This window comes from Athene cunicularia (genome assembly GCF_003259725.1).
Source record: "Athene cunicularia isolate RWA chromosome 1 unlocalized genomic scaffold, athCun1 chr1_part1, whole genome shotgun sequence".
Classification (NCBI taxonomy): Eukaryota; Metazoa; Chordata; class Aves; order Strigiformes; family Strigidae; genus Athene; species Athene cunicularia.
The window spans coordinates 116,568,591-116,595,598 of NW_020799091.1; the positions used below are offsets into that span (position 1 = coordinate 116,568,591).

The window sequence follows — 27,008 nt, forward strand, 5'->3', positions numbered from 1 at the left end:
ATAACGCTGTCTGACCACAACAAAGTTCAGTTACAATACAATCTGATGTTAACACAATTTCTTTTTATATTTACTTTACTGAATAATATATTTAACATAACTTGAGATTTGAATAACAAATATCATATAGGTTTTATTACACAGGGAACTTGATGTCCTGATAGCATTCATTTTTTAAAATCTTTATTTATAGAAAAGGAATAGTTGCTTGAAGAATATTGCAGAGGAATGGGATGATACCCAAAGTACCAGTGCCGGTGGGCAGGTAACACTTTAGGCAGTGCCACTTCCAGCCCCCCCTCTCAGCGGCCTCAGGCCTGCAGCCCTTAAAACCGGTTAGAAAATGACCAGAAAGGGCATGACTCAGGGCAGCCATTTAGCATCAGATTTTCCAGTCCCTATTCCTCTGACTGCTTCTGCCAGGTCCAGCAGAAGGGTTATATCCAGCACAGCTTTGCCTGGAGCTGCCCGGCCCGCACTGCGCACTGGCGGGAGGGTGGCAGGGCCTGCGGCCCCAAGGAGCCCTGGCCCCAGGGAGCCCTGGCCAAAGCCCTGGCTATTTTACATGAAGTGGCTCATACTGTTTTTTTAAATGCTGGATTTTCGCCGAGGCCAGGGCAGCACCCTGTGGGGCAAGCAGAGCTTCCCCGATGCCGGCACCCGCGGGGCCTCTGGACTACAAGTTCACTCCAGCAGCGGCTACTGCCGAGAGAGCTCCCTTGTGAGCGCTCCACCCGACGCTGCCCACGGCCAGAAAGCGGCAGCGGACGCGGGCAGCAGACGCGACTCGCTGCCGGAGCTGGCTGCCAGGAAGCAGCACAACGGCGTCGGCAGCCATCGGCCCCCACAGCGCGTCGCTCAGCGCGTTGCGGTGGTCGCTGACCCCGCGGCCAATAGGAGCTCGCGGTGGGCCCCCGTTGCTAGGTAGAACAGCGTCCAACTCCCAACCCGCTGCGAGCCCCGTGCCCAATGGGAGGGCTTCGAGGCGTGTTGATGGGGGGGTGGGAACTCGGCAGCTCATAGTAGCCAGTCAGAATGAGAAAGGTCCCACCGCGTGCGCGGATGGGCTGCAGCGTCTGAACTGACGTGAGCAAGATCCAATCAAGGTGGGAAATGGGCGGATGCGGTGGGCGTTAGCACGCTGTTTGAATTGGCGCGGGGCAGTAGTAGTGGCCTGAGCCTGGGTGTGCGGGGCGCCCGCCTGATCGCTGTTCCCTGGCGCCATGGAGGAAGAGGAGGAGGAAGGAGAGGAAAGGAGCCGGCCCGCCATGGACTTCGACCTGGAGGAGCGGCTGCGGCAGAGCAACAACCGCTTCATTGCTTCTTTGAACAGCATCGTGGAGCGGGTGAGGGCCGCGGTCGCGCCGCCCCGGCCGTTGGGCAGGGGCCTTTGTCAGGGGCTCCCCTCGCCCTCCTGGGGTGAGGGCGGCGGGGTGGGGCAGTCCGGTCACTTGCGGGGCCTCCGGGTTGCCCACGCCCGCTGCCGCCCTCCCACCCGTCTCAGGAACGCGGTCTGTTTATGGCTGGCTTCCCCTGCCGAAGTGGCGTGGCGTGGCCGCCCTTCGGCGACCCTCTGAGCGCCTCTGGGAGGCAGCACGGCCCCCTGCCCACCTCACCTTTAGGCAGTGACAGAGCCTTTCGCTCCTCTTTTTCCTCATCACCTCAAAGGCCTGGTGTCTCGGTGCTGACGGGTGCGCTTTTCTTGGTGGGCATTCATTTGCAGTAACTGCCGTTGAATTATTTTCATCAGTTAATTAGCTGTGGTATCGCAAGTTCCTATTTCTCCTGGCTGCCAAAAGCAGCTGTCACCCAGGGCCTCAGGCAGTTTTGCAGTTTGTGCTGAGCCATGCACTCCTGGGGCTTGGCGTGAGTAAACTAGTAAAGAGCCAGCTCCTTTAATACATCCATAAAACTTACATCCGGGATTGCCAATATCAAATAAGTGATTTAATTCTAAGTGCAAGTTGTCTTTATAGTGCCCTTAACCCAAATAGATAGCATCAGATGAGGTATTTTTAATGAAACTACAAAAAGAAGTGGGAGATTCCCTCCACAAATATTCCTTTTTTTTAGAGCCATTTTGTGTCAAAGCTGTGGGAGCCATGCACCTTTGTCCAGAGATGCATGTATTTATCCTGCGAGGTCAGCTCTGCTGTTTAGGGATATATTTTGTGCTAATACCTAGGTGCTGGCATAAGGCTAAGTCTGATTCTAGAACTTTTTTTCCCTTTAGCATTAGATTAGGTATTTTTATATGTCATGAGCTATACTAAGTGGCTGCTTCCAGTTACTACAGAGGAATTTTAGAATAAACTGTAATGGAGTAATATAACCACTTTGAAAACTCCCTGAAGGCTCATTTTGTCAGTGATTGGCTTATGCATTGAAACTGAATGACTTATGTACATGCTTAAAATGTGTTTCTTCTAGGAATTAATATTTCTAGGTTGCTGACTTCTAACTTCAGTCAATAAACAATGTGCAGTTATTGTCACGTTTTGGTCAAAAGAAAATGGTATAAAAACAATACTTAAAATGCACGTTAAAAACGTTGCTCTAATAATTTATTCTAATCTTTAATGGTCCTTTTTTATTTAGTATAATCATCCTTTTGAAGATGATGTACTTATTTCCATGGCGACTCTCACTTACGATACACCTGAAGGTAAGAACTTCTTAAAACTTTACATGCTGTATATTTAGACTTAGTAATGCATGCAACTGTTGGCAGTTATGTAACATTATTTAATTGCAACAGATATTGAATTTTGGCCACCTAGGTATGGCATTTCATAGGTAGCCTTTTGTTATAAATTTAGAAGCCAAAAGCCAAATACAGTCTTATCATTTTATTGAAATAAGAATAAGCAAAACCATGCGGGATACGCAGGGGAGTCTCCGCTCTGCCACCAAGGCACACCGTGTAAATAAACCCACCCCCTTTGTAGTCTTTTCTAATACATATTCATAAGATGGGTGTGTTTAGCCCGCGCAAGCGTAGTGCAGTTTCTCGAATCTTCCCAGATTCTCTGGTGTTGTTGAGGGGTGGGGTTCTCTGGTGTTTTTTCCACTCCGCTTCCCGCCAAAGCGAGGCTCCGTCTAGTACTTTTCCATCAAAACAAGGGTCTATGTGATACAAGGGTCTGTCTGGTACTTTTCTACTAGGTGCCCTAACAACATAGTCAAAACACCAACATTGACATTACGCAGTCTGAGATTACAAAGCCTCTAACGGATTTAAAGATGAAATCACAATAATTTTCTTTTTAACATGTAAATATTTTATGATGTATATAACACATACATTGGTATTAAGGGTCAATATATTTCATAACACGAATTATCACATTTATTATACTTTGGTATGTGCATATAATACCTGGAGAGTTTGTTTATATGTGATATTTTAGTCCATTGTATGCTCTATTTTGGACAACACAAGAATTACTAGCAAATTTCAGGATAACAATGGTTAATGTTTGGATGACTTGTAAGAAGAATCAAAATGGAGAAAACTGAGCTGAAACAAAGGAATAGAGGTTTTAGCAGGAAGTTGATATGCATGAATGGATTGTGTAGTTTCATCTATGCTTGGTAGTATTCTGAAGGTTGCTCTGATGAATTTCTGTTGTGTCAGATGTCAGGGTCGACTGGGTAAATAGTCTATATCATATTGTGCTATGTCATATTTTTCTAGTGTTTTATTACATCTGTTGATCCCTTATAGAGTTGATAATGCTTATGGAATGCTTATTGTGGAAAAAACCCTGTTATAAAATACATTGCTCACGGGTTTAGTGGGACTTCTGACTTAGTAGCTTGATGGCTTTACTGGGAAATGAAATGTTCTGCCCGTTTTTATTATCACTGAAGATTATGATATGTAAATTGCCGTGTCAAGTCTTGTAAAGTAGAACTTACTGGACATACACATGAAGTACTACCACAGTGTCAAACCCAATGTAGTTGTTGCACCAAATGTGATTTCCTTTTCAAAGGCTTTTACAGACTGGGTAGCTTGCATTTTATAGCGTTTTATATGCATTGTCCATCAAGAGAGAGGGAGGAAACATGCATATAGCACTGTAATACACAGTCTTGGATTTGTAAAGGCTTGGCTATGCTTTTGGTTTAGTAACTTATATTCAATATGGAATGAATGTGGATCTTAGTCCTGTAAAGCCTTAATTATGGCTTTAACTAAACACAGGTACCATGTAGTCTGCATGCAGTAAGTGAAATTTAAAATAAAATAACTTGCTTTTTTTCCCCTCCTCATAGCATCTAGGGCTGTAATGCTCTGGATTTTAGCTCAATAGCATTAGACTCAGCATATGGTTTGTTGTTTTTTTTAAATTTTGCCCTGACTTCTCAACTAACTTGAAATTACAATAGTCTCTTGTTTTTCTGTAAGTTTGTTTCAGTAATTGTACTGGAGGCTGTTCAGATTTGATAATGTTTTGTTACAATGGAGTATTTTCTTCCTAAATATTTATGTCTGTTAGAAAGATACTTGGTTTAGATAGTATTATAAGAAAAGCTATGTTTATATTGATATCTCTTGCTATTTCTAGGGAAAAAAAAATGGGGGAAAGTATCAACCAAGAAGCGTAAAAAATCAAAGAAGAAAGGAATTAAGGTATCTAATAACATAGTCCTACTATGCAGTCAAAATGTAGCAATATTTCTTTTCTGTATATAATGTCTATATGAATACATTCTAATCGTGCTGTGCTATATAATATTTGCAAGACATATTAATCAATGAAGTCGACATCAGCTTTAAAATAAGGTTTTAGGATAGATTGGTTAAGCCTGTTAGATGAGAGAGACTAAAAGAGATGACTCTCTTTACCGGTGGATAGCACCACTGGTAAACCTGGAAAACATTTTTGTAAATGCTGTCTGATGGGCACACCTACTTTTGGATCCCATGAGAATATTATTATTGAAGTTAACATGCATTGAATCAATTTATCTTGGTTCAGGTAATCAGCTTTGTCATTCCAAAGGGCTTTCTGGTTTCATCTTTAGATTTTTTTTGTGTGTGTGTAAAATAATGCTAGAGTAATTAAAGTATCTTTGTGGTCTCAGCACTCCCTGTCTGTTTTAGGCTAAAGCCATTACTGTTGTGGGCATATGATCTGTATTTTTTTTATTGTCAGTATTAACATTAAACAAGCAGCCACTTCCTCTTCTATTTCCTAAACTCCCCCATCAGAACTCAACAGTGAATTTCATAAAAATCTCAGTGTTTCTCACATAACTATTGGATGTCACCTTGCTGCTACATTCCTAATAGCTGTATAAAAAGCTAAGTTGTGTAGTGTCCCTTGGTAGTTAATGCAAAAGCTGTTCTTAACCCCAAAGAGTGAGGGGATGAGGAGTGAAATACTGAATTTCACTCTTGGGGAGCAGGAGTGGATTTAATGGAGACAGAAAAGGGGTTGTATCTACCTTGTGCATCATCTACTAAGCATTGCTGCACAATTTTCCAGACTAAATTAAGGGCTATAAGAGGAATTATCTGTCTTAGCCTCTTATGTGGGCCAAGGTAGCTATAGTTTTATGTTCTTGTAGTGATTTCAGCAGCAACAGTAGGGCAAGGAGTGAATGATCAGGTAGGTTTTACCATGTATTTATGGCTTTTCTGATCAGGCCATGGGAAACCTGAAGGAAACGGAATGGTTATTTATGCAGTGCCTAGTTGTGAAATACACCAAATGAAATAAAGGCATCTGTTAAAATAACTTCACTATTCTAAGATTCTTACTTTTTTTTTTTCTATTTCTACCTGCAGCGTAATAGAGGAATTCAAAGGAATGAAGGTAAAGTGTTTAAATTTGTTGTGAATTATCTTATTCAAAGAGTTGACTTAATAGAAGGCATCTTGCTTTTATGCCAAACTCTGTAGGATACTCACTGCTTTATGTGGGGGGAACCACTCAAAAAAACCCCAAACCCAACCTATGCTTATGTTCATATGTGGGTGTACAAGTGGAGAATTTTGGAAATTGCTAGCTAGCTTCTTGAAAATAACTAGATAAGTAGGTATATAAAAAAAATGTGTTAGAAGAATCTCGTGAAGTTGCATGATGAGCTATCAAAAATTTAGCAGATTATTCTGTATACTGAATGATTCAGGCTGCCTGCAGGAAAAATTACTGTATAGTTGTTTCATTAGAGATCAAGTACCATGATGGAAGTCAAATCAAGACTGCACACACAAGTGTAATTCTGATACTACTTAGGAAAATATATGACGTCTGAAGATCTTCTCATTGTTCTGAAAGAGATGTATGTTCCCATAAAATATATGTTTCTACTGGGATAAATGATTGGGGGAAACTATGATGTGTATTACAGCAAAGGTATGTTGGGCTTATTTTCTTAAGGTTTTGAAGTGATTTCTTTAGTGCTTATTTTATTACTTTCATCTGAGAAACTTTTATGCTGAACACATGAGGATAAAACACAGCCTAGTGTGTCTCTACATGCTACCAAAAATTTTGTCCATACAGGATTCGGGTATAGAATTTGAATCGGCCTGTGAAATTAAAATGTTCAGATGGGAAATAAGGGTCTGATACAAAAAGATTCAGATGGTCCAGGCTTTGCCTCTGATTTTTAGAAAATATATGCAGATGAGTCTGAAAAGTGTAAAAAACTGGCTATGATCTGCAGTAGAACTTGGAAAGAAAGAGCATCTAGCAGTTAGGTTTTTAAAAGATGCAGTACTTGAATTCTTAGAAGTAATTTTTTTGTTAACCTTTGTGTTTTGACCTAAGGTTGGAATGCCTTAGAAGTTCTTATTGGGAATTTACTTGGAGTTTCTTTAATGCTATGAATGCTATTGATCTAATTAATTTTAAATTTAGTGTACTACATTACAAATAAGGTAGGAAAGCAGAGAAATTGATATCTTACATATTTTTTCCCAGCTTTTAATGTAACTTGAGCAAAGTCTTGAGTTAGAAGTTATCCTAGGTAAGAAATATTAACTAAATGTTAAAGGTGGGGGAAAAAACACTAGTGTTAACATTTTTTGATTTAAGAGAAAAACCTTTTACAGATTTGTATTTATAGGTATATATTTATATAAGCTATAAAAGAATCCCATGGATTTTGTTCAATTTAAGAAATCTTATCTTGCACTAACTTTCTTATTTGAAACAAGAGTACATGGAGTAAGCATTTGAACTGATGTGTTACTCTTAAAAAAAAAAAAAAAAGCCCCTAAAAAAACCCCAACACCACAACAACTAAAAGAACCCCACCTTTTGGCTATGGATTATTAAAGCTAATGTGTATATTTTACCTATTCTTACTATATATTCTTTGGTGGGCCTCTTATGTGTTTTCAGTTAGGATACATAAAGTTATGTTCTATTAAGTGTGAACATTTAAAATATCTTTGAGACCCAAATACTTATTAATGAACCCCTTCTCCTGGAATATGGGGTGTTTTGTTATTTTTTCCAACTCAATTCTGAGTTTTGCTAGAATCTATTTTACTATTTGGATAGAATGTCCAAAATTCCTATTAAGTTTTACTGGGTAAAATGAAATTTGAGTGTTTGGGGTTTTTTAAATATATGTCAGTTTTGAGTATGGGCGCACAGAGTATGTTCAATTTCAACCTCCAAGAGGAGCAGTATTTCTGTCATATATTAGCCATGTAAAATTCTTTTTTGAGAATGTTTTTTTAAATGAAACACCCTCTGTGGTGTTTCACAGGTCTTGCTCAGTAAGGGATTTCAATGGGACATTACCACATTCTGATTTCCTGTGTTCCCAATCCAGAAATGTTTGGAAAACGCTTTATTCAGCTTTCTAAAAAAAAAAAGCATTGCTAATATATTCTAAAAGAAGAATTACGGTAGTGTTTTTGCAAAATAGTGAACATAAATTTCCTGAGAAGGCTACAAGCTTCAGTGAGCGCCTTCTGGTTATATAATATGCTTCATTAACTTTATAGGAGAGACTGGCTTTATAGAGTAGTTATCAATAGTTTTATAGAATAGTTATCAGTCGTCTGTGTTCAGACGGAAGGGAAACAAGGGGTTTTTTCCAGGACTTGACCTGAGGAAATTGCTATATTATACTTTATTTAAGTAAATAGTGGAATGGGGGATACTCACAGATGATACCGAGTAGGGATGACCGTTGTGAAAGATGGTCTGACAACCTGGGGCTAAAACTCAAAGTAAACTGTGTGTAATTTCATGCAGAGCAGTTCAAAGTAATATATTTGTGTAGGAATAATTAAATGCAGGAAGAGGCAATATTGAAGGCTGGTTGAGCCAACCAAGAATATCACTCTGTTGGGAAAACAGTGCACACTGCTAGAAAATATGCACAGGTGCCTAGTATGTAAAGCACACGAAACAGGTTTTCTGCGTTGTTCAACAGTGCTAAAACTTCTGGTGGAGTACTTTGTTTTGTATTTGACAGTAGCTTGACTAGCTGGAGTGAGTCAGGAAAAAGAAATAGTAGAGCCCCTCATGATAGGACTTAAATTGGGAGTGGGGATAACAAAAGAGAGCCTGTAGGTTAAATATTGGAAAAGCTTTCCAAATGTAAACATAAGGAAGTCCTGAACTATGTTTCTTAGAGATTATGGAGTTGCTCTTAAGAATGGGTTAGACTTCTAGAGGTGAGTTAGGTATAGTTGTTCCTTCATTAAAATGAAAGCAGAAATAGATGACATCTTTAGTTAGGTTCCTTTTCTTATGCTTTAAACCCTTGGAAAAAGAAACCTTTAGATGTATGCTTGGCGTTATTAAATAATATGAAGTGTTTATGGGAGTAAATAATACCTATGTGCCTGAGTTAGGTTTGAGATACTTTTTTTCATTAAATGGTGAGAAAACTTAAATTGCTTGTTGATATTTGACATCAATTTATCCAGAAACAGAAATGCAGAAAAAAGCAAATAGAACAAATACAGAAACTTGTTTAATGACAGTCTTGAGTGTGGTAAACATATCTGCCAAACATATGTATTATTTTTATCATTAAAGTCTATCACATACATCCAATCATGAGAAGCCCCACTCCAACTTTAGTACCAGCAGAGTCATATGTTTGGAGATGTAGATCTTCTCTTTTGGGAAAGATTAAATTTCTGTAATTTATGCACATTAACAATAGATTTAGGCAATAATTTTTATGTGCACGTCATAACCATATGCACTGTATGCAGACATGAGAGGTTGGAGCTTCTAACAGATACCTTTTTTAAATCTAACAAGACAATGGTTAGAAATGTAACTTTTTCAGTAATATCAAAACAGATTTCAATCTGTGTAATTTTAGTAGCAGCAATATCCATCTTAGAGACTGTGAAATAAGCTTATGTGGAAGACCCATTTATTTGAATGTAGCTGCTTCTCTGTGGGTCTAATGTTTTAGATTTTATTTAAATCTTGTTTTGTGATAGCTAATGAAGAACAAAATATAGGTTGAAATGTAAAAAGAGGAGATCTCTGCTACATTAGACAGCTCTTATACTCCTTATATTTCTTCTGCTTCTTATGAAATAAATGGGGAGGGGGCAACCAACCCACAAAGATTGTGGGTGGGTCTGTTTGTGAAGGGAGATGAGTCTGGCAGTTTTAGAAAGCTCCCTTGCCAGAAATCATTAAAAAGATGCAATAGAGGTTTGGGGCTCTACCCTCAGACTTCAGGAGTAGTTAGTAACTTTCCTATCCTTTTCAACATATGTCAAGAGATATGCACAAAAAGTTTGCAGTTGGCTTCCTTTTCTACAAGTGATACCATCTGATTTTTTTTTTTCTTGTTTTTTTTATTTTCTGTGGTGCTTTATGGGTTAAGAAGAAAACATGTAATATGCTAGATCTACACCTCTGATCAGAATTAGTCTTCTGCATTTGACTAGAATCTTGTTCCATCACTTGTCTATACTTTGTTTCAGTCTCCCTTTGTTAAATGCGTAAAATATTTTTCTAAATATAAAATATTCAAAATAGTGTATAATAACAACATTGTACAACATTGATCTGTGACCTTCAAACTGACATAGAATTTTTTTTTCCTTCCATACATGCTAAGAAATGTCAAAGCAACAGACCAGTGATTTTGAAAATGGACAGTCAACAGCACGTCAGGTATGGGCACCACACTGCATTTACTGTTATAAGGCCTTTTTTGCAAAACATATTTATGGAGTTAAAGCTAAGAAATTAATTTTGAACAGGTGGTCCTGTACCATAGCTATAAAGCTAGATTTTAAAGATCTATTAATTGCTGAATTGAATCACTTTATTCTCCTTAAATAAGGACTTATGGAAAAAATGAGGACTTAAAGTATTTTTCTACAGTTCTTTCACTGCGGTTTGTCAAACTTTAGATACCTTATTAAACAATTGCTTTATATCTCCCTTCATGTCATTCCCTTCATGTTGCATTATTTTAAGAAAGATGTCTCTTACCAAGTGCATGTTTGTGTAAAATTAAAATCATCAGCTTCTGGTTGGTGTTGCTCATCTAGTGTACTTCCCCTGATTGTTTACTCCCCCAATAGGTTCTGTGCTTTGAGGTGGTGAAAATTTCAAGTTCTGGACTTGTATATGTGGTAGTCTCATACATTTTGTGATGGTGGATTCATGCATTTAAAAAAAAAAAATACTATCACCCTATTCATGTTGTTCATGTGGTATGTTTATGTTTACATATGTTTCATATGATTACATATCCTTACTCCCACTGTGATATTTGAGGTATCAAATAGCAGCCATGTTATCAGCCATGGATTTCAGCTGAATTCTACTCTTAAGTTTATTTAAAAGGAGAAAGAGCAGTTGGGTATAGGTCTTAAACAATCAAGTAACTTCTTAGTTGAGCAATATGTGTGTCTAACTTTTTTTAAAGTATTTATAAAATTTATAGTTGTCTAGATTAATGTCTTTTGACTCCTTATCTTTTTAAGAAGAAAATATTCAGCATTTGAAGAGCAATATGGGCCATCTCACTGATCACTCCTAGTTATTTTTTCTATATGTCTTTTTAACCCACAATACACTAATTTTATGATTGAACTAGTTAGACTAGATGTAGATTTTTTTAAAAAGAAATTCTAAAGACCGTGATGTCAGATGTAGATTGTAAACATTTAGAAAAGGGTCCTTATCCCTGAAAATGAGCTTTTGATGAAACTATCAAGACTTCTACAAAATAGAGCAAAACCACTATTTTAAATATATATAAAAATTGTTTAAACAGTGCAGTTAAGAAGCTTTCCTTATACACTGGAACACAGAGAAAATCCCCAGCACATACTGATAAAGATTTGGTGATTAGAGTTCATCTATCAACTGGTTTTCGCTCTTACTGCATGATGACTCTTATTTGCCCAAGTATAGAAGGGCTGGGAAGAAAACAGTTTTCCCCACTGAGTAGCAAGATGTGAATCAAGACAAATTTGTACATATTTGTTAATAAAGATGGTGTTATTTGAACATAGTTTGTGGAATGCAGCTGGGTTTGTTTCACCACCACCCCAAAATGTTGAGCAAATAGTGAGAGCAGAAAATTCTACAGAATAGCTAACAGTTTATGCTACCAGGTCTTAAAATTCCTTTCATGTGCTTTTAAGGAGTCTCCTGAGAGCTCTCATGTGGATACATCTGGCATAGGTGGGTTTTTAAATTTACTTTTTAGCTACCTTTTCTTCTAACTTTTGGAAAAGAGTTGGTAATAACTTTTGTAATTTTATAATATAGGAAGAATTGTTTTAATATGTGTTCTATACTCTTTCAGAAAGTAGAGAATAAGAAAACAGGACACGGAGGTACTGGTAGTACTATGAAATCAATATCCACATTCTTGTTTAAGATGTTGGTCCTGAATCCCTGATGCATTGGAAAGTCAATATGGAATACATTCAATTGCCTTTTCTTAAAAAAGAAAGGAACAGTGAAATCAAAACTTTGACATAAGTGGCCATATAAGTTTTATTAATAATTACAATATATACATTAGTTTCTAGCAGTCTGGTAAACATGGAAATTGCACTCAGCTGCAACAGTAAGTATTCAGTAGTGTTTGTACCAGTTTCAGCATCAGTCTAGTAACCTGTATGCAAAACTTTGGGTGGTTTTGACCCTGTACACCTAAATAATTATTTGATTGTATTAATTAGCGATAACAATCTTGGAATGACTTTTAAAAAATATTTAAAACTTGTATTAGTCAAGATCTTTTGATACTTGTGCATAAAAAAGTACTATTTTGTGTAAATTAAACTATGGCTAGGTGGTAACCAGCATTTAATGGTTAAAAGAGCAGTTGCAGTAAAATATGGTTAGCGAGTTTTTAAATACTCTTGTATAAGTTAGGTGCTTCATACACATAGCTGTCTCCAAGGCAGACGATTACTTCTCTGAGGGGAAAATAGGAAATAGCAATCTGAAATCTGTCCTTATGTGATTTGAGAAGATAACTTCAAATATCTGTTTGAATGATAAAATAATTTCTGCAGACTTAGAAAATGTAACTTTTCTTTTTCTCAACCTACGCAAAGAAACATATGAAACAAATTTCAGGGGCATCTGTAGCTTAGCTTCTGTAAGTGTCCTTTGTGTTTTTTGTACTCATGGGATAAATGATGCCGTTCAGACTCTGGTATCTTCATAGCAGCATATAGTAATATGATTATCTGCTTCTTCTGTTGTGAATGTTCTAAGAAGAGACTAGAGAGGATTTATAGCAGCCTCATCAAGTCCCAGCAATCTGCAAATACATAAGATCAAGACAGTAGCTTCTTAGAGACTTGGACTGGATTTCTCACTTAATGGAAATCACCTAGGTGTTTGGCTTTTTTTTGGTTTGTAATATAGAAGGTTAGCAATAGCTAACTGTTAAGAAAAATGTGTATCTTGAGCTGCTTTAGCTAAAACTTCAGCTTTGGTAGGGTTTTTTTTCATCTTTAGCATTCCTACAGAATGTTTCACATTGCTCACCTGGAAAACACTACCTTCACTATTACATAGTAATTTTGTTCTAGAAGTAGGCAAAGCCTATCAACAGGTACAAATAAAGTGAAACGGCTCTCACCTGTACCTGCAAGTATTGGTCTGGCCTTAATAGGGAAAATTATTAGGTCTACCTTTGGTTTCACAGGAAGTATCATGGCAAAGTATAGGGATGTCTGAACAATTTCATAGAATCGTAGAATGGTTTGGGTTGGAAGGGACCTTAAAGACCATCCAGTTCCACCCCCCTGCCATGGGCAGGGACACCTTCCACTAGCCCAGGTTGTTCAAAGCCCCGTCCAGCCTGGCCTGGAACACTGCCAGGGAGGGGGCAGCCACAGCTGCTCTGGGCAACCTCTGCCACTGTCTCACCACCCTCACAGGAAAGAATCTCTCTCTTATCTCTAATCTAAATCTACCCTCTGTCTGTTTAAAACCCTACACTCTGATCAAGAGTCCCTCCTCACCTTTTCTGTAGCCCTCTTCAGGTACTGGGAGGCCGCTGTAAGGTCTCCCTGCAGCCTTCTCTTCTCCAGGTTGAACAATCCTTTGAGTGAGACCATACAGCCAGTTCCTTACCCACTAAGTGGTCCATCTGTAAAATCCACATCTCTGCAATTTAGAGACAAGGATGTTGTGCAGGACGGTGTCAAATGCTTTGCACAAATCCAGGTAGATGACTTCCCTCCTCCACCAGAACTGTCACCCCATTGTAGAAGGCCATCAAATTTGTCGTGCATGATTTGCCCATAGTTAACCTGTGTTGGATGTCATCGATCACCTCCTTCTTTTCCATGTGCAATTTCTTGTATCTATTAAGACAGTACCACAGAAAAATGAATTTATTTGGAAAGGGGAAAGTTCAATCTGAATTGTATATTTATCTAAGTGTATTTAATTTTAGAGAATGACATCAAAGTCAAAACTTAAAATTTACAGTAACCCCTTACAAACATGTTCATCTTTTAAATAAGAGATATCTTTTAGGTAATGGTAGTGTATTGAGTGCATTTCCAGTGAAATAATTTCCTGTATTACAGGTCAAATTTTCCAGAGAGAAAGATGAAGTTTTCATTTTTCCCCTCTTTTCTGCACTTGAAGAGCAGAGGTTTACCAAATTCCCCTTTTGGCCCTTAGAAACACTCTTAAGTTCCCTTCCCTAGAGAAGGTACTTCACTTTTTCCTGTTTGGTGCTGTGTTGTGGTCCTCTACTAATAATTAGTGTTCTGATGATTTGAAGTATGATTGACAATACATTGAAGACATACTAAAAGCATGTTTTTGTGAGGTTTCACACCTAGAAGAGTATTCAATTTGTATATAGATCGATTTATTCGATGATACAAACTATTATTGTTCATTTGTGATTAGCATGACGGAGTTGACCATTCCTGGACACTGGAGTTGTTACTTTTATCTCAAGAATCTCCCATTTTTATAGCAGTCTATTCTGGTCATCTCAGTGACAATTTTGAGAGCAGTCTGTCAGTTTTCTGCCCAGTGCTACTGGAAGATGACTGTGTGGCAGACAGAGTATTAGCTGTCAAAACAGAAATTGGAGTCTGAAACTTTTCCAGTTTAAAAAAATTAACATTCTCATTGCTTCCTCTGCTACTGATGCGTAGTAACTGATTTTCTGTGGCTAGAGTGACTACAACTTTGTCTTCTGTTCATCATGTGGGAAGAAACTTTGATAATCTGAGAGGTACGGGTTTCAGTTCTAATAAACTAATTCTACTGGGGTCAGGTATACTGTCAAAGCCAAACCTCTGATTGCATAACATTTTCACTAGAAGATACGAAATTGTCCCCCACGAAGATAGCATTTCTTTCATATGCATCTTTATCCTAGCTCTACAGCAGCAGCTGTCCACAGATCTTTAGGTGATGATTGCACTGATGGGGGAACAAAAAAGGAAGATGGGATTAGCTGGAAAAGATTTTCATTCTGGTTTTAGTAATTTAAGAATAGTATGAAGAGGCATTGATGTGGTAGGTGTCATAACCAAGATTTTTCTCACTCATTGTTTGCTTTTTCAGGGTTATTCTCCTCCTCTCCCACTGTGCAGTGAACACAGTCATGGGACAAAGATATAACAGCCAGGGAAACTCAAAAATTAGGGCTTAGAATGCAGTCACGTTTTATAATTGTGAAAGACTGAGTCTTTAGTTAATGATGAATTGAAAGGTCTGGCTACATCTAGCCAAAAAAAAAAAAAAAAAGTTTCTTGTGTTTCATTCACAACAATACCCATAGAATACCTAAAAGTTGAGTTGGAAGGTTTGGACTTGCTTTTTAATATTCTCGTCTGTCTTATTTTTCACCTTGGCAGTTCCTAGGCAGTCTTGACAATAACAAACTAAGTAAAGGAAGTGTGATAGAAGGTCTTTACTACCTTTGTTGGGATATTTAGGACTGTAGTGGGAATGATTCATTAATGTACAGTGAATCTTGCAGAGCAGTGCTTTGAAAATATTCTACTTTCTGAAATGGTTAAGCATAAATCTTGAACTGGTTACAAACAAGTTATCCTCACTCTTTTTTTGTTGCCCTCAAGTCCATTTATGAACCTATAAACCATGCTTTTCAGTTTGACTTGAATACAAATAAAAAGTTTTGGTGGAGAAAACCATTTTCTAAAATGAAACCAGTTCAGTCACTAAGTTATACAGTGTGTGTTTTAAAAACATTTCCATTTAGTTTTGAGTTCCACTAGATTTTACTTAGTATTTATCTTCAAATTGTAGATGAAGGAAGCGATGATGATATAGTTTCTTTAAGAAGAAAATTTGAAGACGTTCACTTCCAGGTAAAAATTTTGGGTGTCTAATGGAATAATTTTGTGTTCAATAGAAATAATTACATGTGCCTGAGTTGATTCAGTCCGCAGAAGACTGTAGTCTGCATCTTAATGCACATTTTTTAGTAAGTATAGCAAATGAGGTTCAATAAGTAATGTCATGAAGACCAATATGAAGTAATATGTCTTCATATTATTAGTATACCAGAGAAAGCCATACAATATATTGCATAGAACAAGCAACCCTCAGAAGGGCAGTTACAGGTATGGAAAAAGAATAACCAGAAGAATTAAAGTGAAAACACTTATAAAAACATGATCATTCACCTGAGAGTCTAGCATAAACAGGTAATATGATTTTATTTTAAAAAGTAAATCTGAAATAATGGCTACCATAACAAAATCAGACTGGAGTCTTCTACAGTTGTTTCCCAAACTAGACTATGGGTATCAGGACTACCCAGAGTAGTTACAGAAGAAAAGTACAACACATACTTTGTGTGTGCAGCCACTCTAATCCTGTGTTCTGCTTGCTGAAATACAATTACCAAAAATTGATTTACTTTCCGGTTTTGGTTTTTTTTTTTTAGCATACTGCTAGGTATTGTCATGTCTCCAACAACAGCTAATATAAACTACTTCAGAAAGCAAGAGTTTCACTGATGAAAAACTTAAAATGCTTTTAGATTTTACGTAGAGGTGTGTTAGAGTAGACCTTAATGTGTATATGAATTCATGGAATGTTCATAATACATGTAAAGATTTACAGCTGTAATTAATTACCAGTACTTTGTAACCTAAGAACTAGGACTTTTCATTTGGATAGTTTTTGTTTTTATCAGTGGATCTTCTGAGACAGTGTGTGCTTTTTCCTGCATCAATAAACTAGCTAGTTATCTCTTTTTATAATGTCTTCAGTTCCTTCTCGGTTTTTTTTAATGCAAAATGTGTACATTAACTTTATGCTGGTTGGATATCCATATCTCAATAACACTAGCTTGAAACAAATCTAAGTAATATGTTTGGGTTGGTCAGTGTCAATGAACTGTGTTTTAACTACTTTTTTTTCCTCCCCTCTAAGAATCTATATGTAGATAATGAGAAAATTCAAAATAAAAGAAAACTTAAAGTGGATGTGATAGTACAAGATGATACTAGAAAAATTCCCGAGTGGATTACGGTAACATATTTCTCCTTTTCTGTTCTAAGTTATTAGCTAATTAGAATAAAATAAGACCTCTCTAATGGTGCAGCACAATGAACTCTAGTATAACTTCTATGCTGTTCCATCATTGTTCCTCTCCTGCTTTCTCTCCATGTAAAACATCACAGTGTCTTAGGTCTCTGACAGCAATGGTTTGCAAGAAATAGAGCAGACAATATCCAAATATTTATTTTCGTTTTCTTTTTATATTTTGTTCTTTGGACCCTGATGTGTGAGTTGATTTTCACTTCAGTAAGTTTCTGGAAAGCTTTAATTTGAGACTTGTAGAGAAAAAAGGAGTTTTATTTTGATTTCAGGAGTGAGGGTGGCTGAGGACAAAGTGTTATGTTACATGTTATGGTTTCTGTTTTCTACAGGAGTTGCCAGAGATGTATAGATTATCCTGTTATTTATATATATATATATATATATATATGCGTGTATAAATTCTGATATTTGGGAAAGTCATTAAAATATGGTATATGACGTAGAATTTGCAAAGATGATAAATGGCATTCCAAGATTAAATTAGTAACTCTTAGAAATTCTTACTGAAGTCTTAGACCAGACTTCTTCCTCCCTATCTGAAATTTAGTAAGCCCCTTAGGACCATAACTCTGTACAGGACCTAGTATAGTAAGGAGAGAGTAGGAAGAGTCACAAATAAGGTTTTGATACTACCTTTAACATGCAAAAAATTCAGAATATTGGACTGTGTCCTTTTTTCTTTCTTTTTCAGGTAGCACCTCGAGGTTTGTCAAAAGGTCTTCCTTTAGCTTCACCAGCGCAAGAACTAATTGGTATAACTAAATCTTTTGGGTATTGGTCAAATATGTTCGTTACAAAATGTGTTTTTATTAAAGTTTATTAGAAATAAATATTTAACGTATTGAAAAGAGAGGCACTATTTATCCAACAGAAAAGTTCAACAGGCTGGATTCTTGAAGAGAAGTTAGACATTTTGCTTATGGCAAAATGTATTTGAAGAATAGAAAATAAATAACTTGTATACATAAAACCAGCTTTTCTTAAATAGCCCCAGGAAAAAAAAATGCATAGTTAAGAAATTCAGCAGCATTAAGCTAAATTAAATGAAAGCATATCTCTTTTGTTCTGCTTATTAAATTCAAGGAATGTAAGGAGTTACTTCAGTTCTGCTGGTAATGGGTACTCAAAGTGGTCTTTTGCTAGTAAGGTTGCTTTCTTCAGAAGCTCTCTAGACATGTTGCAAACTTGAGATAGAATTTTGCTGTAAATATTTCAAGCCTAACAACTACAAAAATAATTATCTTCATCGTGCTTTACAGCAAGCAAAGGTGCACTAGTACTAACCAAGTAGCTTTCAAGTAATATGAAAATAGAGTAACAAAACCTGTAGGATAAGTCTGTTCCTCCTGGTCAGAAATCAGAGAGCAAAGCAGTCTGCCTCTACTATGAAAATATTTTATATTTATATACTAAGCTATATTAAAATAGGGGTTTTTCCAACACATTTGACTTCTGTCTTCTAAAGTCTGTTGATTCAATATGGTTAGGAAAAACCCTTTCATTTTTTCCTAATGGATTGTATGTTAATCATCCATTTAGCTTGGCAAAATGCTTAATGAAATATGCTATTACAGTAAGACTATCTGTACTATATGCAATTATTTCTAAGTCATGTAACACATTACGGGAAGTGCACTAACTGGTTTGTTCTGTGATTCGTTTTCTTGAATAGGCAACCAAGCCAATGTTTGCAGAAAGAAAGAGTTGTCAAGTGAATGTTCATCTAGACATCTACAGTTACAACTTTCTGATATTCCTATTTCACCAGATACTATAATCGTACCCCAGCATCGACCTTCTCCAGAACAGAATAAAAATTGCTATGATAGTACCTTGGAAGAATACCAGCCTGCACATGAGGAATGCTCTTGGAGCAATATAACTCTTGCAGACTTGTATCCACAAATGGTAGGGATATTTACAAAGCGTATGACCAAACACTCTCAGAGAAGACACTCAAAATGCATGCTTGGACACTTAAGGCACAAAAAGTGGTATTCTAGAAGACCAGAGCTCTGTGTCACTGTACACAAAATCAGAGGGTTCAGACCTATTAAACTGAAGCAATCACTATCTAGCATATGCAGCAGAAGTGAAAACATCCAGAATCAAACTTCTGAAAATGAGAACAGAGAACTTTCTGATGACGAGTGTTCCATTAATAATTTCTCTGGTCTGGTACCTTATTCTTACGTTGATACAAGTGAAGACGATATGGACAACGATGACTCGAGTTTAGAATGTTATTTGGTATCTGGAAAAGGCCAGAAAGTCTCCAAACAGACTGGTTTTTCTGATGTCATGGCTGGAATGGGAAAGAAACTTCTAGATGAAGATGAACTACAGAGTACTGTCTCACTGAAGAATTCAAAGTGCAAAGAAAGTGAAAAATTGTCTTACAAATTTTTCCCAGAATCCTGTTCTATAATATCTACTGGCAGTTCAGGGTCAACAGCTCTTCATCTGGTAAAAGAGAGTAAAACTCAAAAATTTTACTTTCCTCATGGTGATACCTCAGAGTTGTATTCATCTACTTGCAGTTCCTATGGCAATAGTAACACTCTCACACCTGTCGCAAGCTCTTCTCTTGCAAGAGCATCAAACACTTTGCCCATAAATCCCCAAAAAAACATTTCTGAAAGAGGAATTTCTTTTCAGCACAAACACTCATTTTCCTCATTGTCTATGAAGCAGAGTCCTTCAAAGATGCCCCCAAAAGACAAAGATGCATTTGAAAAACTCTACTACAAACTGTGTTCTGAAGAAATCCAAAAGCCTTTGATATTGACAAGACTTCTTTCAAATTCACAGAACCTTGAAGAGAAAGGAAGACTGGTGAAGAGTAATTTAATTGATTATGTGAGGTCCAGTACACAGTGTGATAGAGAATTTGACAGGATCTATGAGCAATTGTGTAGTGAGGCTGTTCCAGAACTTCCTGGGTTTAGATCTTTAAAGAAACACAAAGGAATACAGATGTCTGAAACTGTAAATGCTCTTGTTAGCTCACCTGTTCAAAGTTTATCTGCATTTCCCAGAGTTAAAAGACAAAGAAATAATCAAAATGATCTTCTTTGTTCACCAGTAAAGAGACTGAGAAATATACCAGAGCGTTATTTTCCTTCAACAAAATGTCAGCAGATTTCTCAAAGAAAAAACTTTAATCTTCAGATGGTTGACATGGATTTTTTGAGCATATACAATGACAGTAGCCCTGGCTTTTTTGACAGTCACAACATTCAAAGTCAGGTACTTAAGGACCTTGTAAAAAAAAATATTGTGTAATCTTTGGTGATATTTGTAGAAGGGCTTAAAAAATTAATTGGAGCTGGAAGCTGTTTATACTAGTGACAGCATAATTCTGGTGCTATTTGGTCAGTAGGGTTGTCTTACAGGTTTGGGGAATTTTTATTTGGTAAAATATAAATTGTATGAGGTCTGCTGTATCATATGAGGAAGCTCACTGTATTTAATAACGTTGATGGTTATAAAATGCTTCATAAAAGATTTTGTTACATTTTAATGGACTGTGTCACTGGTTAAAATAATCTCAGTGACCCTGTCAATTAAGGTGTCGTTCTGAAATTACAGCATTTTATTCATTGTATAGATGGACAAAGCAAGACAAATTAAGCTTTTCTGGGTTCCATTGGAATTATTAGACTTGTTGATTTAAATATTAAATCAGTCCCTTATTTCCATGTTCCCAGTCATTTCCTCTGAGGCAAGCTGTGAAATAATACGTGAGTTTTTCCATTATCGTAATCTGTTTAATTTATTTTCAGGATGCTGGATTTCATCCTCCTTCAGATAAAACTTCTCTCGGAATTCCTGGTACTTCCCTACGAGGTTAGTTTTAGAGACTTTATGAATTGCTGCTTTAGCAATTGCAAGCACTGCTTCAAAGAGTAGATTGTCAGATCTCAATAGACCACTGTCTAGGTGACGGCTCTTTTTCATCATAATAATTGGGTATGTTTAAATGTGCCTTTAAGGAATCTATGTGGAAAATGCTTTCCTCAATCTCATGTTAACAATTATTTAAGAAGCTTTTCTTTAAGTCCTTTAGGACTTTTCCAGCTGAAGTGTTGCTTATTATCTGCTGGTTTTCTCTCTTCCTTTTTTAAATTTTAAGTTTGCTGTTGCTTTTACTTTTTGTATCTAAATGTTCAGCAGAAAATGCAGTTTATAATTCCTACACTTGAATAACCAGATGCTTTGGTTTGGATTCTTCAGCCTTATAAAATGTTGCAATTAAGCTGTTACATGGCTACTGTCACTTAAAATCACAGGATGGTTTGGGTTGGAAGGGACCTTAAAGACCATCCAGTCCCACCCCCCTGCCATGGGCAGGGACACCTTCCACTAGCCCAGGTTGCTCAAATCCCCGTCCAGCCTGGCCTGGAACACTGCCAGGGAGGGGGCAGCCACAGCTGCTCTGGGAAACCTCTGCCACTGTCTCACCACCCTCATACTGAAGAAACAGCCTCACTTGCTTAGGTAAATTAGATTATTAATCTGGATAAAAAGACTTTTGACAATTCAGGACAGTAGAATTTTATTGTTAAAGAAAAACAACCCTAAAACTACATTAGTTTAAGATTTTTAGACACTAAAATTTTAATTTCCATTTAAATGATTTCAGATAAAGCATGTATATAACATAACCTATGCTTTTTTCCTGCTAAGTAAAATCACCAATGTTTATTTTCCACATTTTGTTTTAATGAAGCTTTTCATCAAGATAACAACTAACTAACATGTTAAGGAAAATACTGAAGAGAAGAAGGTGATAGCAACTTGTATACAAGAAAATGGCAGAAGAAATGCGCTTGTTTGCATGGTTCTTGCCTTGTATTTTCATTACTGATTGATTGTAGAGAATTTGATCATTTGAGGTGGACTTACCCATCTGTCTTATTTTGCCTTCCTGAAATTTTAACTCGTACTTTATTCTGTTTTTTTCTTGTATCAACAATGTCTTCTATTTCTACCTTGTTCTAATGGTGATAAATTATAAACATTTTGAAGAAACCTGTCTTATACTTACATATATTCTGTGTATAAAATGTATTTGAAATTAAGTTTTGCCACAACCTTTTGCATTATAATATTTTCATAAGGAAATTTTCTCATTGAAGTATGCCAATCAAGTATTAACAATGTCTTAATAGGGTAGTATTTTAACAACATACTGTAGTGTCCATGCTACTCAGCATTGTTCTTACCCTTTTCATACTCCTGTTTCTCATCACTAGAATCTGGGATCACAGATGCCCACTCTAGCTGGCCAAGGGCAATGAAGAGTGACAGCTGTCCTGGAAGTGCACAAACGTGTCGCCAAAGGTAAGTTTCTTTTGAGAGAAGAAAATTCGGGAGAGATTCTTGCTGCTTTATATCTGTATTAAGTGTATGGAGGTTGTTGCTTACATGCATAGTTCTGGAATGAAAATCAGCATAGATGCCTGGGAGAGCCCAAGCTAATCAAACCTCCAGAATTGAACACTGGGAGGCAAGTGCCTGTAAACAAAACTAGACAGGCTCCAGCATGGATGTCTAGTGAACACAAGTTAGTAAGATAGCCTAAATTAATAGCTACTCTAATCCTTATTTTATGCTCATTATAGAGGCATGACTTTAAATAAAACTATAGAATTGGTTTGATTCTGGCTGTGTGTTAGAGCTGACAAGGCCTCTCATCCTTTGGCTGTGGAGAGTGCAGTATGGTGCCATTTAAAAGGACTTCCAGAAGTTAGCTTCTCTGCACTTGGGCATAGTTATAGGCATTTTTACTCCGTGAAAACAAGCAGTAACTCTGGAAGATGAGATCCTCTCCTCCTGCTGTTAACCACTATTGGCAGTGTATTTAGATGTCCGGAAGGAGAATGCTCCTTCCAGCACCCTGGATACTGGCCTACTACATCTGCTTTTCTTAGAAAATATGTGACTTTTAAAGGATTCTCAAGTTTCAAATCTCTTGGATTTTTAATTACAAACTAATAGGCAGAAGGATTAAAAAGGATTAAAAGTTCTCAAAACAGTTTCTCATTTTATTTCCAAAATTTTTTTTACATGCCTCTTTGCCAAAAAGTCTAATTTGGCACCACAAGGTAAGCCGCCTTCCCAAACTCAGTCAAGAAATATCTTCACTATGCTTGAAATGATCATACAGCTGATATCAACATTTTCCAACAGTGTTCAAATTAAAACTTCAAAGGAAGCCTGAATGCATTTTAAAACTACTTGTATGGAGATCTTAACCGGAAAAGAGGCTGCATGATTTAAAGAAAAAAGTTTCCATTTAAGCAAAGATAGAATTAAAACTTAGAGGCTTGTATTACAAGTAAATAACAATACTGATAAAGATTGTATTTGGATTATTTTTGATGTAACGGAAGATTGGGGGCAAACTGATGAGTATACAAGGATGTTTCTGTGATGTTGAGTATGCCCACTTAGCTGAGTAAATTTTTGTTCAGTTCTTGGATTCCCTCTTTTTTCTCACTTCAGTCAGAAAAATCCTGACTCCATACAAAATAGCCCTCCATATGAGATTAGGAATTGTTCTGAAGGAAAAGGTTTTCCTTTCCTTTAATACATTGTAACTAGAGAAGTCTGAGAGAGCTGGAAATCAGGCTTTCCTGGAGTACTTTCTTGCCAAGTCATATGGAATAAAATCTATTTCTTTGTTCCTTAATTACACAAATACATGTTTGCTGATTTGTAGCCAAGAGGGACTGTAAGCTGGCAAGCTTTCTTAGGCTTCTATGGTTCCCATAGAAGAGTGAAGCTCTTCTTTAATGGCTTCAGAGCCCTTCAGAAGTTTTATGCTTAAGCCATGTGGCAAAATGCTCTTGTAATGTATGGTTATGGAAAGAAAAGGAATATTGTCTGCCTGTCTGGAACTTGATTGCCTTTATCTAGAAGATGATTATGAAAGATATTTCAGAAAAGGAAATGTTCATAACTAATAAACTTCGCCTCAGTGTGAATGCTGTCCTACAGGTATACGGCTATACTTAATTGTCAGATGTAAACCAAAATAGTTTAAAATAGATGTTTAAAAAGTTATGCCGTTTCTTAAGCAATATACAAGGAAATAATTGTATTCTCACTTGTATCATTCATTTTTAGTTATCTGTGACTATAGTCAAAGATTACATCCTGAAGTTTAACCTAAATTACATAAATAGCTATTAGTGTAGTAGCATTAATGAGACATTGAAATGACATAGGATGAAAAGTTTCCTCCCCAGCTGAAAGCACAGAGGAATGCAGACAAGGAGTCCCACTGCTGCTCGCAGTCAAGACATTCAGATATTTTGGTCTGGTGGTTTGTTTCATCTTCATTCTGTTCACTGAAGTTTCAGCAAGCATAGTACTTTTATGTAATTTATTTTATCTAAACAATCTATTTTCTATAGGACATGCAGAAAACTATGCTATACTGATGGGAAGGACTAAAATCAGAGCAAGGATGACTTCCTGGCCAAAACTCACCTATGAACATTCATGGACTGTTGCAGAGAAAATGTTGTTTTATAAAGTTTGAGTTTGTTTTGGTTTTTCTTTCCAAAAATCAAGGACTGATTAGTCCTGACTTATACTTCCCTGTAATGTAAATCTTCAGGAACTGGTTCTTACTCCTCTGCTTTCATGAGGTGTATTGTAGTGAATCAGACTTCTTTCTATGGCTGAGCTTAAATCAGCTATTTAGTAGTGTTTATAATAACAGAATGTGCTCTCTGCTAATAAGCTTTGATTGTTAGTAACAAGATAAGTAACAAACTCTTTCATGCTTCATAGATCTCAGTACTAGATGAGTGCAGTACTAAATTAGGCTGGATGATACAAATGTGGTGTTGTATGCTATGACTTATAATACCCTTGCTATGCAATTGTAATGTTAAATTTTTGAAGTTGTTCACCAAAAGTGATTGTTCAACAAAATGTTATAAGTTATAATAGGTTTGATAGTTCTATTGTGTTTTGACAAAAATACTACCTCAATATATATATATATATATTTTCAATAAAAACCTGTTCTGAACAAAACCTGTTTTCAACATTTTATTTTGGGTATATGAGTTCTCAGGAGCAGTTTTTGTGTACTCCGTTGGGTTTGAGTGAGTGGCAGGGGGGTTTGGTAGCAGGGAAGGGAGCTACAGCTTCTCAAAGCTCTCCTGGCTCCAAGTTGAACCCTCCTTTGCACCAAGGCTGGGCCAATCAGCTGCACCTCTGCAATAATATATTTTATAAAGGGAACTCCTCCTCCTCCCAGGTTATGAGCAGGAGGACACCTATGCAAACACTGAGGTCAGTGGAAGAAAGGGGGGTGGGGGGTGGTAAACCAGAGCAGAGACCCCCCTGCAGCCCATGGTGAGAGGGCTGGTTCTGCCCCTGCAGCCCACTGAGGTCACCAGTGGAGCCGATGCCACCTGCAGCCTGTGGAGCTCCCCACCCCAGAGCAGGTGGCTGCACCCGAAGAAGGTCGGGACTCAGGCAAGAAGATCCTGCTGCAGCAGTTCAGTGCTGGGAGGACTGCAACGTGTGGGGGTGACCCAGACTGGAGCAGTTTGTGAAGAGCTGCAGCCTGTAGGAAGGACTCCTGTCTGAGAAAGTTTGTGGAAGACTCTCTCTCATGGGAGGGACCCCACACTGAAGCAGTGGAGGAGTGTGAGGAATCCTGCTGAGGAAGAAGTGGCAGAAACAACAGCTGATGAACTGACTACAACCCCTATTCCCCATCCCCCATCGCTGTTGGAAGTAATGAGTGAAAGAAATTGGGAGCAAAGTTGAGCCTGGGAAGAAGGGAGGAGTGGGGGGAAGATGCTTTTAAGATGCAGTTGTATTTCTTACTGTCCTCTGACTGAAGAATTAGGTGATAGAGGTGGTGTTCAAATTAAACTGATGTTCTTTTTCTTCCCTGGTAGTCTGGCCTGTGACCTTAATAGGTGAGTTATCCCTCCCTGTCCTTTTCTTGATTCCCCAGCCTTTTGTTTTATTTTCTTCTAATCTCTGAGGGGGAAGGGGTGAGTACACAACTGCTTGGTGCTCAGTTGCCCTCTGGACTTAAACCACAACATATACCTACAACAAATACATGAGAATGATGTGGCAGGATCCCACAGGTTTTCACTGCTGTGTTCTTTCTTGGCAAGGAGATTGTTTTAGTCATGTCAGGTCAAGTACACTTCACTTTATTGGCATTGCCCTTTGTCAGCTTTCTGGGCTCCAGAAAAGGAAACAATCATTTTCCTTTGTCCTTACTTCATTCCTGGGCATACAGGTGTGTTTTATGTAATTTAAGTTCTTAAAACCAAGATCATCTTATCTTAAATGTTGTTCTTGAATGGAAAAAGAAGCCAGCTTCAATTAGGTTTACGCTGCAACAAGAACTTCTGCAATATACACACACACATGTTCTATCCCTTATCATTTGTATATTATGTTTCCTTCAACAACAGCAACAAAAGATTGTCTTTTGAAAATGTTTTTCTGGCTCATTTTTCATCCTGTTCCAGGCATAGATGAACTGTGAGAAATATGCTTTATGAACTGCCTTCCCCCTTGGATTTGTTGAGGTAATCATTTCCCAGTATTTCTTGATACAGCAGTACTGAGAGATCACATAATTCCATTAAAGTTTTCTGTTCTAAAGTATCTTAAAGGTAAACTGGAGTTGGGTTTTGGACATGTTCTGACTCTAGATGAGACTTCTACACAGCAACCTGAATGCAGGTTTACCCAGGTAGGAGGGTAAGTTTATTTAAACAACATAACAATAGTTCATTTTCTCTATGAAAATTACTTCAAAAGAATTTTAAGAGGTATTCTTGAAAAAACATGAGGTATTGGAAGATAAGCTCATCCCCGTACTACTTCTTTGGTGCTAGCAGTAGCAAAAAATGGGAGAAAGTTACCCAATTATTTATAGTTTGATCCTCCACTTGAGTCAGC

At 37.3% G+C, this 27,008-nt stretch overlaps 1 protein-coding gene across 1 annotated transcript; it reads left to right on the plus strand.

The window, feature by feature from the left end:
- Window positions 1–1,262: 1,262 nt before the first annotated feature.
- On the plus strand, window positions 1,263–25,058 carry HJURP (Holliday junction recognition protein). Its single transcript, XM_026846871.1, has 13 exons — window positions 1,263–1,346; window positions 2,599–2,665; window positions 4,575–4,639; window positions 5,801–5,828; window positions 10,075–10,130; window positions 11,618–11,657; window positions 15,744–15,805; window positions 16,794–17,004; window positions 17,777–17,800; window positions 18,721–20,297; window positions 20,834–20,897; window positions 22,307–22,394; window positions 24,473–25,058. The coding sequence occupies exons 1-13, from the start codon at window positions 1,269–1,271 to the stop codon at window positions 24,510–24,512; spliced, it is 2,400 nt and encodes a 799-aa protein (XP_026702672.1). The 5' UTR covers window positions 1,263–1,268; the 3' UTR covers window positions 24,513–25,058.
- The last annotated feature ends 1,950 nt before the right edge of the window (window positions 25,059–27,008 follow it).